Source organism: Ochotona princeps, chromosome 6 (genome assembly GCF_030435755.1).
Source record: "Ochotona princeps isolate mOchPri1 chromosome 6, mOchPri1.hap1, whole genome shotgun sequence".
NCBI lineage: Eukaryota > Metazoa > Chordata > Mammalia > Lagomorpha > Ochotonidae > Ochotona > Ochotona princeps.
In genome coordinates, this window is record NC_080837.1 from 962573 (window position 1) to 978835 (window position 16263).

A 16263-nucleotide genomic window follows, 5' to 3' on the forward strand; every position below is an offset into this window, starting at 1 on the left:
AATGACATCAGACAAGACAGTTCACGGGCCGTGGCCCAGCATTTGTCACACGACCGTTCATGCTCCAGTCACTTGGTTCTTTGTGAATGGTAGGTGAGAAGAGTCAAGCAATCAATTTCCCCCAGCGCCACCCACCCCACAGCTTTCTCTTTGTTTGTTGCTTATCTCAAGTTACCCACAAAAGCCAAAAGAGTCAGGAATAATGAGGCCAAACAGGATCGAAGCAGCCTTACACTCACTAGGTAGTAAATAGACTAGGACTGTACAGCAGCTGCTCACGAAAGACCATTTCACCGAGTCCTTTTGTGGACAAGGGAAATCAGGATCATCTTCAGTAGCAGCCAGCATAACTGGTTTCTATCAACTAATAGAGAGTGAAATAATGCCCGTGTTAGTGTAAGAGGGAAAAAGGAAGCAAGTGGTTTTCTCAAGTATTACAATCTGTATGCAACTGCCCCTCATTCAGGTGATTCACGTTAAGGCTGTCTATGGCTGGCTGGCTCCCTTCCCAATCTGAAAAGTCACGCTTCATTCCCATGGCATTAGAGCCAAAATCTTTGGCTCTTGCTTACCCTCTTGTGACTAGATGAGCCAGGGTCAGGTGAGCATCTCCTTCACGTACAAAACTAGTGTTTCAACTTCGGAGCTTTCAAGGAAGAGGGGGAGAAAAAGCCCTGACAAACCAAATCACATACCTCCTACACGCGGTGGTAGTGGCCCTATGTCAGGAGCACCCATAGGCAAAACTGTGGAAGCACGGGTGGCTGGCCACGTTCCTGCAGGGGGGTGAGCGTGAGGAGGCCCTACCCTCCGGAATGGATTCGCAGGACCGGTTGGCCCTTGGGGTGGATGAGCCGAAGTTGTTGCTGCTTGGCCAGCACCTGGTTCTTTCCCCTCGCAGGGAACTGCTGATGCACTTACGGTGCTGCTCTGTAACAAAATCACATAAATCTGACATCACTAACAAGAAAAAAATGCAAAATTCATACACAAATAGTTAGGGACAGAATGCAAAGAAATCCATGATATACAGAGAAAGTGCTCCAGAGAAACATCAGATGGGTTTTAGCGATCGCAACTGTGTGGTGAAAGAACAGAAAGCAGGTTTCATCAACACAGCAATATTCTGGCTAAGGAGAATGCACAGACACAGGCCAGGAGAACCCCGATGTAGACTACCTAGCACGCTTATCCCGAGAAGGCAAAGAACAAGTGGGCAGCTTACTCCAGATGTGGCTGAGGAACAAACTGAGAAACTCAGGAAAGTAGATTCTCAAAACATTACGCCCAATGATTCCAATGTACATCCGAAGGGGGGAACCAAATGCCCTGCTACACTGGTGTACTCCCTGAGAGGTGTTGACTCAGAAAAGAAACAGATTTCTAGAGAAAACAAATGACCCCCTGGTCATTTGTTCTGTCTGTTCTGCAAAAAAAGGAGGGATCACAAAGCTCCCGCACACACACGGGTAAAATTACACTGTCAGGACTTACCTCCAGTTTGTCTTGGTTAGCTGCTTGGTTGGAGTCTTGCTCGGAAAATAGGTTTGGACCTACACATTATTAAAAAGAAAGAAAGAGAAAAAGGAAACCATGAACATCGTGGGTCTTAGCATTTTGTTCTTGGGACGTTTCTGGATCGCAAGGGACACTGTGATATCTCCCACATCCAGGTCGGTGCATAAGCCAGCTTGACACCTGCCTCCTTATCCATGGCCACAAGAATACCCTGAGGCCGCTGGAACTCCTGCTATGCCAAATGCTCTACAGCCAAATGAAGTTGAGGTCTCTGCAGCTGGCACTTGGCAACCCACCTGCTGCAGCAGCACTGAGAAGCTGTCGAGAGAGTAGCACCTCTCTTCTTCCTGCCATTCTGCTCCTGCTTCCTGATTCTTCCTTCAATGAATACTGGCCAACACGAGACCCCACTGGGCAATACGTGTTCCTGGACTCTATGATCGGGAACTGCTCAGCGTCCGAGGACATCCATTCACACATCCCTCCTGGGAATACAACTCTTTGACCCTTCCCCTGCTTTCTCGGCTACTCACTCACACTGCAGCTCACTTGGTGCTCGCACCAAAGTGCTAGTTCTCCGACCTCTCAGCGTCCTCACTTGCTCAATCCTCTCCCGATTCACCAGACTCCACAATCCGTCAGTTCAGCCAGTTGCCAACAGCCTTGTCCTACAAGTCATGTTCATTTTGTACTTGACTGACACCGTGCTAAGCCTACATCAATCTGGGGCTCACACATCACTTTACCTACACCTGAGCCACTTGGACAGCCAGAAGAGATGGAAAACTAAGAGCCCTCAAACTCCCCGCCCTGGGAAAACACACTCACTCACTCACTCACAACAGCCCACATCGATGACAACTGGAACCTGAACATTTCAACCTGATCATCTCCTTCAACATACTGCCAGCTTCGTAGTGCCTGGCCTTCCATCTGTTGACATGGAAGCAAGGTTCCTCCTCAACAACTGACAACATCCATCCTCCTGAAACGCACCTACACTCGCTATGTGGCCACTGAATGGTGAAGAGTGTGAGATGGCACATTTTGAATGCACAACGTGTCAGATGCTTCATAGCCATTAAGTACAGACTTCACCAACATACTAATGGCCACCATGGGGAGCACTGGCTGCTGCTCTCTTTTCTAATCCCGCTTCCTGCTTCCAAACCAGGAAAACCAGCAGAGCCGGGCCCAAGGCCATCGGACCCTGCAAACACACGGCAAACTCGGAACACACTCCTGGTTCCCACCATCACAACGGCCTCGATTTGGCTGTGGTTTGTGTGGAGTCGGGCAGAGGATGCAAGCTCTCTTGGCACTTCTTTTCTCTGTGTGACTCTGCTACCTCTCCCCTAAACAGCAGCTACTCTCTAAAACACAAACACAAGTATCCAGAAACCCAACACGCAGCCCACACACCCCTGCCGCCTCTTCCCTGTAGCCCTGCTTTTCAGGGAAAGAAAAATGAGCCTTACTGAATCCCCGATTTCCTAAACAAATATGCCATGGCTTGTCCAACAATACAGAGAGTGAAGACGCCCTAGACATGGCAGCATCGCTCTTTTTGAAATTTCGTGTTTCATGTGGTGCAACTAACACCCCCTCCCTGTTCAAGCACTTGGAAATTAGTGGAAATTGGCTCAAGTCCACAAGCCCTGGATATTCCTGTGGAAAACACCAGATTCTCCTTGCTCCTGGCTTCATCCTTCCACACGCCATGGCATCGCAGCCATGAGCGGACTGACCTACGGGATCTAAGATCAATTCTGTCTCTCATGCTCACTCTAATACTGCCTTTCAGTTAAATCCAAAACCAACGACATATAATACAAAAGAAATATTGCCACCCGATATAACCATGCATCACTCACCAACATTTTCATTGACTTTTGAATGTTCTACCTGCTGTTGATACCCTGTGAATAAGTACAACCATAGATTGCCTAACTTCAGACAGTGGTAATATGTTTGTTGAAAGAATTGTGTGACATGAAAGCAGTAGGTTTTTTCAGAAAATCTTATTTTAATGCAGTTAGGACTGGGTCAATCATTAGTGGACACTGGGTATATTTTGATTTTTATATTTTAAGTACTGTTATTAATTTAATCAGTTCAACTATTTTCAATGTATCACTTGAGAAAATCCTTCAACTATCAGACTGTATTGCATTTGGAGTGGTTTTTTTCTCCTTATTTTCATCTTCGAATTTGTCTGGTTGTCCAGTAAAGCCTGGTCCTTTCCTTTTTATATACACCTCTTTGCTAAACTACGAGATGCTTCTTTCTCCTAACTTCACAGTGGATATGGCTGTTGCTGCTAATTTTAGGGAGAAACAATTTTTTTTCTGTTATATTACCTAGCTTTGTACAAAAGTTATAAATCTTTTCTTCAAAGGTAAAGTAAGAATTAATTACATATGAACACTTTAAACCTCATGTCACATCTTTATTTATTCCTGTTACATAAAAATGAATAAAATACTTTCTTTTTTCGTGATACTATCCCTGCTGGTAGTTTGATTAAATAATAAGGTACCTTTGTTGCATATGCATGTGTATATTCATCTGTGAAAATGTATTTAACTCTGAATTACATAAATACATTTGGATAATCAATATATATTCAATACTTACATTCGATGTCTACTCTCACAGGTTGGAAGCAATAAGTGCAAGTTACCGATTAATTCAGTAGCTAACAAGGATAGTAATAATAGCCTAAGTTGAACTTTTTGGTAATACTGCATACCTGGTTGAGCAATCTCCATTCTCTGTTCCTTTTCCAAACAATTTTTTTCTTGCTACATTTTTTTTTAAATTACATTGCACTATGTGACACAATTTCAAAGGCTCTGGAATTCCCCCAACACCTCCTCCCTGTACCCTCCCCCCAATGGTGGATTCCTCCACCTTGTTGCAGTATTACAGAACAATCCAGTCATGATTCTTTCATTGCAAGCATATACCAAGCATACAGTCCAGCATCTTACTGTCCAGATAAATGCAACAATTTCTTGGGGAGACCATCTCTCATCTGAAGGTAGAGCTGGCAGAATATCATCCCAACCAATTAAAAGCCACAACATAACATCAACAACAATTTACAACATTACTGAATTAATTGGCAATTAATATGTTAGAAAATGCAAGTTCTTAATCACATCCTGTGACTTCTTCATTGACATTTCTATTTTAGTTTATACACAACCGGCTGCCATACACCTTTAAATGGCTATAGGGTACTATTCAGCTGTCTCGTGTCTATTTTAGTATTTAGTAGTTTATAGTGTTGAAGCATAATTTTGCTGAATGTGGCAGATTTTAGGATAGTCTTAACTGGCTTATAATTCTAATAAGGCATATGTCAACAGTTGAGGCACAGAACCATTTTAGGAGGGGTGTGCAGAGAAATCTTCAATACCTTAGTTAGGAGTAACTAATCTTTGTGTCCTACCTAGTAAGGTATATGTGAATCCACGCTGTTTCCTGTCTGGTTCGAAGCTTTCCTTGTTGTTCTTTATCTATTCTAATTTTCTTGTATGTTTGTTTTGGGGGGCTCCAGAGTGAACCTGATGGTCATTGCAAGAGAGGGTGGGGATCCAAAGCTGTAATTAAGTAAGGACCAGAGAAAGCTCTTCTCCCTAGTCCCGAAGGAAGTTTACTGTTCTTCTGTTTCTGAGGTCTGCTCAGGGCTCCTGCCTGTTGTTCTGATGACTCTGGATCCTGTGAGGAAGGATCTGGGCATCTTCCATCCCATGTGTGAGAGACAAATGGGGGTGGATGACCTTAGAGTTCTTGGTCTCCAAAGGCACTCTAATTCCCCGTGGTCTCCTTGGCAGTTGCGATGTAGTCCTTGATGAGCATACTGATAACCCTTAGTGAGGATCCAGGAGTCTCCAGGGTTGGGATACAAGCCTCCTAATGTCTACCTGCTCCACTCTTGGGTCCACCCTGCTCTGTGCATATGACCGCCTGTTAAGAGGTTATCAGGATCGCTGCCAATTCTCCCTATATGTCTTTGTACACAAAAAACCACGAATAGCTAGAAACATCCTGAAGAATAAAAGTTAACAGGGGGAATCACAGTTCCGGACCTTTGGATATATTATAGGGTGGTGGTTATCAAAACAGCCTGGCACTAGCACAAATATATAGAGGAGGAACAATGTAACAGAATACAAGCAACAGAAGGGAACCCACACAGATACAGCCAAATAATCTTTGACAAAAAGACAACAATCCAGGCAAATGGGAAGTTTTCTTCAATAAATGCTGCTGGAACAACTGGTTAATAGTCTGCAGTAACAAGAAGATAGACCCACATCTCTCACCATACACTAAGACCAAATCTAAATGGATAAAAGACCTAAATCTACATTCAGAAACCTTCAAACTTTGGGAAGAAAATGTTGAAAACACCCTGCAAGATCTAGGTGTAGGCCCTGACATTCTAAAAAGGACACCAAAAACAATAGCAATCAAGACCAAAATAAACAAATGGGACTTCATCAAACTAACAAGCTTCTGTGCAGCAAGGGAAACAATCAACAAAGTAAAAAAGCAACCCACAAAACGGGAGAAGACCTTTGCACACTACATAGGTGATAGGGGGCTAATCTCCAGAATATCCAAAGAACTCCAGAACAACCAAAACACCAAAACAAACAAACTACTCAAGAAATAGGCACGGGAAATAGGCAGACATTTCACAAAGGAACAAACTCAGATGCCAACAATTTAACAGCAGTCAATATCAGAAAATTTTCTGTCAAAATTAGGGGATTTATCATAGTTTGATTCTCCTCTCTCAATTGAAATCATAGGGTCCAAAGTATGATCTCAGTTTCTTGAGCCTTAATAAAGGAAAAGACAATAATAGTGTGTGTATATATATATATATATATATATACATATATACATATATATATATAAACATATATGTATTTTTAAAAAATTTATGTGGAGAAAAAATATTTATAATTATGGGAATAATTTTGGCATTGTTTTTATGACCACAGAAAATATTGTATTTTAATTTCAATCACATATTCAAAAATAAAAGCAACATGATAAATCCATGCTTGAATAAGATATAAAGATTAATAATATATTTTCATTTAGACAAAATAATGTAGCTTATTTATCTATCAAATTGTATTATCCTGAATATCTTTGTCTCCTAAAATGAAAGCTTACTCTTCAAGAGTAGCTTAAGTTTTTTTTTTTTTACAATGGAAGCCTGACATTAAAATGTTCATCTATTTTAGCACCTTTTAAGAAATCAAAATTAATTTGACCATTTCTTTATTAACTTCTACAAAACAATGTAAGTGTTCTTTATGTAATTTATATTAATCTGTTTGAAACAATGTATGGTTCCTATTATAAAGTTAGGTCAATTGACTTGCATGTCAGACCAACTATTCCTCATGGATGTGCTGTATTAAATGGACCACATCATTTTTTATAAGCCATTCATTTTTCTAATTTGCTTATTAGAAGATGAAACCTGAGAAAGTAGAAAATGTGCAGAAATCTGGAGTGAGGCATAGTTCCAAATAAGGACAGATTCAAAGGATTTCTCCCTAATGTGTCTACTCAGAGGACTAAAGCTGCAAATCAACTAGCTACTAAGTAAAAATTACAACTTCAAAGATCCTGAAAGATTAAGTTTGTTATTCAGACCAAAAACCTTACACACAAAAGATTCATAGCTCCTTCCAAGCTGATCATTCATTGTGCTCCCAATGTGCAAGAGGACTGTAAAGTGGGAAGAATTAATAGGAGTAAACTGAAGATGGAGAAAGATGAAACAGGTAATAAGCAAAAAGATAAAAAATGTACTATAGTATAACCTCTAAGAAAAATGTATATATGTACAAATATGTGTACATATTTGATGTCATACAGCTCTTTTTCCAAAGGTAACTAACTCACAGTAAGTGTAAGGAATCTGTGGTTTCCAGATGTATATTTCAAATATTATTTTAAGAATGGGATGAAAAGACAAAGGAAAGTGTTCCAGCATGATGGCTCAATTGGCTCCAACCTCCCCTTTCATGTGCTGGGATTCCACAAAAGCACTAGTTCTTTCATAGCTTCATTTAGCTATACTACAAAGTTGGAATCCCATTTCCACAATTACCATTGAGTTATGCTATTGCCATTTTAAAGGTGAAGGTATGTTCTGACCATTAACTAACTTTATTTATGTTGCTACCAGACAGAACTGAATCAAACTTTGTTCAAAAAATAATTATTATACTTAAGTTAATATAGAGGTTAAGGAAAAATGTGCTGGATATAGTTCAGAGTGGTAGAAAGTTTTAGGGCACAGGCAGTTTGGTTTTGTTTAGTTTTTAATGACAGCATGCTTTTATATGTTTCAGTTGATAAAGGTTGCAAGACAGAAGCACACCTGCGCCATTTATGAAGTGCTTCTGATTTGCAAAATAGAAAACACAAAATATACTCTAAGGCAACAGAAACTACTTTTGACTCATCAGTGAATAGTCAATTTATACATACTAATTAAGTAATTTTTCTGTAAACAACCAAAAGGTCTACCATTTTGCAAACTACTCTAAAATAATGGTTATCCTTCCAAAGTAAAATTCAATGATAAAAATCAAAATTAAACACTACAAAAATAACAATTCTTAAGCATGCAATATTTCATTCAGTGTGACTGACATAAGTCCTTTACAACATATTGAAACATTATTTACCCTCCCCAGGACTTATTCATTAGCTTCAGATAAAAATTTATTCTATGTGGTTTCCCCTTTCCAATCTTGTTGCTGCTTCAAATTTGTAATAATTTGATATTTTTAAAATACAGAAAAAGACTAATTTTAATGACGCTTGACTCCCCAAAATGAATTTTGTAACTTTTTAAGGTTATTAAAATGTGATTCTATATAATTATAAATTTATTTTCAATGCCACAGAAATTGAGTTAAGCCCCATATTTTAATTACTTACTAAAATAGTTTTATTGCAGCCAGACTCAGATTAAGCTTTTCTACCTTTTAAATTAAAAGCCAACTATTTTAATTCTCATGTTTAGGATAATTACTTTATGAAAATTCAAGCATTTAATTCAATATGCATGAAAATTTAATATGCATCTAGTATATAAACAATCTAATGCTTTTCCACTTAAGGACTCTTTAACTCATATTCAAAAGCTAGTAATAACTAACATGTCAAGAATTTGGCTTTTAAAGGTCAAAGCACTGATCATTTATCATCCTCCGAAGCCCCACTGAGAAAGGAAGACAGAAATACTTTCCATTAGTGCTATGGAAATAAAACCTCAAACCTTGTAGTTCAAAGGAGAGCTTAGAACAGAGCTTTCATAGTTCCCGAATGTAAAATATTTCTAAATAATCAAACTAGTTTATAGTAACATAAATTAACAATCAGAAATATAAAGATTTAACATGTATTTTATATCAGGGGTTGAACAGATCTTTCATAGTTCCAGAATCTAAAATATTTCTAAACAACCATATTAATTTCCAGTAAGATAAATTAACTATCAGAATATATAAAGACTTAACATGTATTTTATAACAGGGGTTATAGTGTGCAGAGAAAAATACTGTACCTCTGTTAAAGGTTTTAGCTGGAATTTCAAGCACATAAGGGTCTTTTTGTAAAGTTTCCAACTCACTTTCAGATAAACTGCAAATAGGAAAAAGCAGCTCTAAGTTACTTTTCCAAGAGAAACCACCCATACTTCAAGAAAATTACCACTGCCATAAATTAGCTACTCTAAATAACACAGTATCTTTGTAAAAGCAGATCTTCTAGGATTATTCTGATCAAAACACTCTTTCATATCTCCCAGTATTTATCTTGGGAAAACCAGTATTTGTTACTGAAGGATAGTGTGTTCTACTGAAGCTTGGAATTGATTTTATTCCACTTCAAAATAAGACTACCATGAATACTGTGACACAGAGCTAAATTACTGAAATGGAAGAGCTTATCAAAGTCAGCCGATCCCACTCCATCATTTTGCAACTGAGCAAGTTGTTTAAATGAAGTATAAGAAATGACAAGTGCCAGGATTAAAACACAAACTTCATGGGTCTGAGAAACGTAAGCTTTTCATTGTAATGTGACCCATTGGATCACAATGGTAATTTATTTTTTAAATCAGCAATTCTGTAAAATCTTCCTACTACTTTATTACTTAAACATCTTATATTACAAATGTAACTTCTAAAAGAATCTTCTTAGTTCTTGATCATCAGAGCTGAAACAAACATTAAAAATTCAATTGCTGAGAGTAGAAAAACAAGCAAGAATGCTGAATACTCAGCACACTATGGTAAGAAATCAATTCTGGGAAAACAAAGGATTCTCACAGTACACTTATTTTCCCCCTTGTATTGTACATCACATGTTTATTCTCCCATCCAGCTTAATATTGCAAAACAATGTCAATTTATGCAGAAAAATGAGGACCTGAGATAATACGATTGCTCTTCACAAATTTATCAAAAGATGTTGATATTTGGAGCATAACTGTGTCGAGCTTCACCCTTTACGTTTCATCCTTCTGACTCCAGCATCTCTGGCTTGAAAACCTACTTTTTTTTTCTATACGTGTCTGTGCTGCATCTCCTGCAAGACAGTGTGAGTTTCTCTTCAACATGGGCTCCAGTGGGGGCTTGGAGGAGAGTGGTACGTGCAACTTCAAGTTCCATGTGCAGAGAGGCATCTCTACAAGCGAGTCACTTGACTGACAGGTGAACAGATCTAACCACATCCGTGGGGAAAAATGTGGTTTCCAAATCAGTAACCCAACACAAGCTGCTGATTCAGGACCACATCAATATGAAAATGTGAAAAACAAGATTTTATACAGATATATCACATAAGTTTAATCCAAGTAATAGTTCAGGAACCTAAGTATTTCAGCTGGAAAAACACTAGTAGATACTTCACAATCAAACATGCCAGATTCACTGGAAAACTTGCTGCATGTCCTTATGACAGAATTACCTAATTAATAAAATAACAAGCAATAAACTTTTTCAATGTTAATACTAAAATACTCACATTTGCATATCAGCGGTCATTTCTTTCTTTAGGTCACTGATGTTTCTTTTAGCAGTAAAAGCTTCCCACTTAAAGACAACAAAATATTATTAAAATATCTATGCAAAAAATAAGCAAATATCACAGAGCAGAAATGTATCAGCCAATGCACATATAATTTTAACCAATTCTAAGTAAAATACATTGTATTTAAGAAATTATTGAAAAAATAAATGAGTTTCAGGTAAGCAAATGACCTGCCAACAAATGGTGCTCTCTTATGTAAGATCAAGAATTGTTTGGCCAAGTAATAAGCTAAGGGCTATGTAAAAGGTTGCAAGCTACAAGCAAAGGAAAAAGACTTAGAGTCGTAGAGCTTGGAAAGTTTAGTCAGTTACCTCAAGGCAATCATCTCTAGAGAAAACAAACTGCAATTCTGTGAAACCATAAAGCTCTAAGACACTTTTACAGCTTGCTGGTAAAAAACACACCTTTTAATATAGCTGATCTGATCAATGTCTGTTGGACTTCAATGAAGCCCACAGAATTCTATACATCATATTACATTTGTATTGATAAAAAGCTAAAATTCAAAGTATGTTATTCTTAGAAAACTTAGATTACATGCATTTTCGTGGAAGGCAGCAATGTCCAAAAAAAAAAAAAAAAAAAAAAAGATTTACTAGCTTATTCATATAAATGTAAGTACTGTCACTTGGTCTATAATGTTTTAATCAATTTTAACCTAGTTTATTGGAAAAAATGAGGAAACAGAAATTCCTGCACCTGATATAGCAGGCAAGTGTCTCAGCAAAGGGCCGACAGTGCGGTCTGCATTCAGACTGCCCTTTTAATGGATGTGAGCATGAGTCCCTGCTTCTCCCCTGATTTCCTCGTGTGGGAAAGTGTTGGTGGGGGTTGGGGGAGGAGTTTCTGATGTGAAATTCTCCCAAGCAAATCCCTCTGGACAAAACTGTTGGTCTATAATTTTCTACAAGTTAAAAGAACACATAGTATGCAGCTTTTCACAAATAAAAAGAAATATAATATCAAAATATAATATCAAATTTATATTTGCCTAAAATTTAAGTACATGCTAAAAAGAGCAATGGCCAAAGAATAGGTCACATAAATATTTACAAAAATGATACCTTACTTCTTTGTAGGCCTTGCTTTCAAAAAATAGTGCATGTGTAAAATCTTTTCCAGTATGTAATGATGTCATCAATTTTTACTAAAAAATTATACCAAAACAGATTAAGAAAATACATAACATATTAAACTGTTAACAATGTGGAAACACATTGTTTCAAAATGCTTTTCTGTACTTTAACACATTTGCTTGTTAAGTAGAAGAAAAAATTGAATCACTGGTAATCTAGTAACATTAAGGCTATATATGAAAAAAAAATCTATACAAACTAATGGCAAATTCTTGAGACTGTTTATTTTATTATGAAAGACAAGGAATCAGATTTTTTTCCCATAAATTTATTCACTCCTCATTTGCCACACAGCCAGAGACAGGCCGGACTAAAGAAGAACCCAGGATTCAATCTGGGTCTCCCACATGGGTGTCAGGGACCAAGTTCTTCAACCATCAGCTGCTCTAGCCTAAGGTGCACATTAGCAGGAAGCTGGATAAGAAGCAGAGGAGCCTGGACTTAAATCAGGCAGCCCAACAGAGGACCAGGTATCATAAGCAGCATCTTTGCTGCCACATGAACTGAACACCTAGTTCTGAGTCTACAGCTTATTTTCAAAGGTTAAGACAGATTTCAGCCAATGACTATATTATACTCCAAATCACTGTGTTCAAACACTGAGCACTCACATCTACAAAGCCTTCTAAGAGGTTTGCTGACGAAAAAGTGACATTCACTCATTCATGGAACTTGAAACTATCTCAGGGTAAAGACACAAAGAATGATCACAGTAAGGGCTGTTGTTGGGCCTTGAAGGCAAGCTGCCACTAAAGATAGTCATGTCCCACTTTAGAGTACTTGGGTTCAATTTATGGCTCCATCTCCTTGTTCTGGATTCCTGATCATGCACTCTGAAGCAGTGGTAATGGATTAAGCATCTGGATTCCTGGCCATCTACATGAGAGATATGGACTGAGTTCCAAGCTCTCAGCTTCAGCTACAGCCCAGCCACAATCATTGTGGGTTCTCAGGACAAAAGCAGTTATGTGCAGGATTTTTGTCTCTTCCTCCTTTTTCTTCTCTCCCTGGCAATTCTTACACAAATAACGTTTTTTAAGATTCATTTATCTTTTTTAAAAAGATTTATTTATTTTTATTGTGGAGTTACATATACAAAGAGAAAGAGACAGAGAGGAAGATCTTCCATCCAATGATTCACTCGCTGAGAGACCACAATGGCTGGTGCTGTGCCAGTGTGAAGCCAGGAGCCAGGAACTTTCTCCAGGTTCCCACGTGGGTGCAGGAAGGCAAGGCTTTGGGTCATCCTAGACTTCCTTCCCAGGCCACAAGCAATGAGCTTCATGGGAAGCAGAACTGCAGGGATTAGAACTGGTGCACATATGGGATCCTGGCACGTTCAAAGCAATGACTTTAGCCACTAGGCCACTGTGCCAGACCCAAGATTAATTTATCTTTATTGGAAGGAGTGAATGAGTAGACAGAAGAGAGAAAGTTCTTCTGACCACTCATTCGGTCCCCAACTGTCCCCAATTGCCTAAGCTGAGCTCATCCAAAGTCAGGAGCCAGGAGTCTCCTTCAGCTCTCCCACATGGGTGTATAATCCTAAGGGTTTTGGATTTACTCCTTTGTTACCCCTGGCCACAGCAGGAAGCTAGATAGGAAGTATAACAAGCAGGTCATTAGCTGTTACAGTTATGGAATCCTGGTGCATGCAAGATGAGAATTTACTCAATGTTTATATCCCTGGGCCCTCAAATACTTTACAACATTTTCTTTCTCTCTCTCTCACATACACACATACACACACACACACACAGAGACATACACGTACACGAATTAAACATCTTTCACAACAAAATGCATGCAAATGCAGAACATTCAGTTTTAATAATGTTTCCAAAAGACATGTTTTCACTTTATGGGGTAACTAATCTCGGGGATGAGGTCACAGGGATCCTCTGCAGCAGAAACAATGGAGACAAACTGATAGTAGGGGATGTCGGTATATTTGAAAGAAGTCACACGCTTATAAAGAGTAGGAAAACGGGCAGGCAGAAAGGTGGTCCTGACAATACTTCCACCCAACCACGATACTGTGACAGGCTGCTAGATATGCCTGTCTCTTTGATCCCTCCAATAAAGTTGAAGGTCAGGAAGCACAGAAAGCTGGCTGTGTCTCAGGGCAAATTCCTTACCTGCTGAAAAGCAGGATGAATGTAACATTTGACTTCCTAGAGTTGTTTATAAAGGAAGTCCTAGCACAGTTCATTAAAGGGGCAGAGAAGAGAGACTGGGATGCAGCTCATCATTCTTGCTGCATGTCCAGTGAATAGGCCAGCTTGAGGTCTCCACCAAGGATATGGTGTGTCACGTACCTGTGGCCTCCAGCATGGCCTTAGCAGGCAGAGATCCAGGGGCAACATCCCACAAATATACATAATAACAAAAATAATAATATATTTTTGAACAAATACTTATTGCCTTTGTCTAAACTCCTCGTGAACAGCAATTTTTCTACTTAACATATATTCAAATATTTATTTAAGGAAAGGGAAATCTTGCACATTTAAAGAAAATGAAAAGATTGAAACAAAAATAAGAAAGGATGAACAATGCAGGAAAGGTAAAGGGGAACTTTATCATGTTCTTAAAACCATATATTTGAAAACTATGAAATACGTAAACAATGTGGAAGATAAAATTTTTAAAAACATTTTAAAAAGATCACAGCACTTCTGCCCACTCATTCAGTCCCCAACTGTCCACAATTGCCTAAGATGAGCTCATCCAAAAAATAAAAATAAATAAATCCTTAAAAAAAGGGTACCATCTGATGGAAGGTTAATTGTGTCTATCCCTCCCTCCACCTGTCAATTCAATACATAAACATTACAAAGTTTTCAAAAAGTGCATGTGCATGTATATATGTATGTATGCTCATGTGTTGCTATATGTGTGCATATATGTCTAAGAGTGCTAAAAAAAGTTTATCCAATGACAGTGATATTGAGGATGACTTTATGGCACCTTTCTGCATCATCTGAACACTGGTTGTTATCGTTATTTAGGTGAAGACATTAACAAATGAGCTCAAGACCTTTGCTTTATCTCCAAAATCTAACAACCGGTGTAGCTGAGTCAGGACAATGTAAATATATACCACTCTCATGCTATGCTCCACTCAGACTTGCCTAACATCTACAAGTCTTCAGGTAACAACAATGCTAACACGTATGCCTAATCATGTCAAGCACTTGACAAACATCCATATATTTCTTAATCGTCACAATAAGCCAAGAAATGAGTACTATTAGTATCTCTACTTTATAGGTAAGAAAAACAGGGAATTGTCATAAAGAGAGCATACAACCAAGACAGACTGATTTCAGATGCAACACATTTAACTACAGGGCATGATGCCCCTACCTCCCTGTGACAGGCACGCCCCAGCAGACAGCTACTGTCAACAGCTCTATCTCTGCTCTTCCTTCTAAATGCTCAAAGTTTACAGCCACTTCACTTCCTCATCATGCAGTTCCTCTGCAGCACAGACAACGAGTTCTCCAGATGATCCTTTTCTTAATTTGTACCAACACTCAGAATCACTTAATAGAACCCTCAGTTTTAGAACTAGAAAGGGCTTTAGCTAGCTCTTTTTCTAATCCCATTTGTTTTACAAATGAATAAAATGATCCACAGAGTTTTCTGGTTCTTCTAGATAACAAGGGGCAATCCAATGTTCCAAAATGTACATGCATAAACAGGAACATATACGCCAAGTTCCTCTAAACCCCTAGCAGAATACAAGTTCTTTCTGAAGTAGCATTGTGCTGAAAGTAGACTGAATGAATACCCATAATGTAACAATGCATTATTTATCAGAGGCACATAATTTTACTACCTTTTTTTTTTTTAACATAGCGCTTTTTCCACCAATTGCCATGCCTAGGTTCTTGACAGAAAACCAAAATTTAATTAAACACAGACAAAACATTTAAGGCAGTGTGAAACTTACCCAATTGATTTGTGCTTCTTTGTTATAAGAAAGTATCTAAAAAACAAAAAATTCAATGTTTTTTATAACATAAGAAGTACATTTATCATAAACACTGGAAATAACTGACAAATTGAAAAAAATACTTCAAGCAACTCCAAAGTCACAAACACCTCTAATGTAAACTTCAACGGCCATATTATCTATTGTGTTTTACATGTAAAGGTAATTAACGATTTTAAATGGTACACTTCTACTTTATGTTCTCCTGGAATAATTGTCCACAAAACAGATGTCTTTTTCACAGATAACTATCCTGCTTTAATATGAGACCCCACTGATGTTCTAAAATCTTTCCTTTGTTGAGTGCAATGTGTTTCATTTTCCAAGCAGATATAATTCTAAGATTTTTTTATCTCACATTATTTGAAATCCTGAAAATGTGAAAATATCTCTAAACACAAAAGAAATGCATACAACTGGTCAATGTATTCCATTTCTCTTTCAATCCATATAAACACACTGATA

The 16263-nt window shown here is 38.2% G+C and overlaps 1 protein-coding gene across 1 annotated transcript in view; it reads right to left on the reverse strand.

Annotated features, from left to right (window-relative positions):
- Positions 1–13652: 13652 nt before the first annotated feature.
- Positions 13653–16263, reverse strand: part of LOC131480435 (cTAGE family member 6-like) — a 53221-nt gene continuing 50610 nt past the window's right edge. Inside the window, exons 7-8 of the mRNA XM_058665266.1 lie at positions 15757–15792; positions 13653–13766 (exon numbers count right to left, since the gene is read on the reverse strand). Of these exons, the coding sequence (XP_058521249.1) occupies positions 13653–13766; positions 15757–15792 (150 nt within the window). The remainder of the gene's footprint in view (positions 13767–15756; positions 15793–16263) is intronic.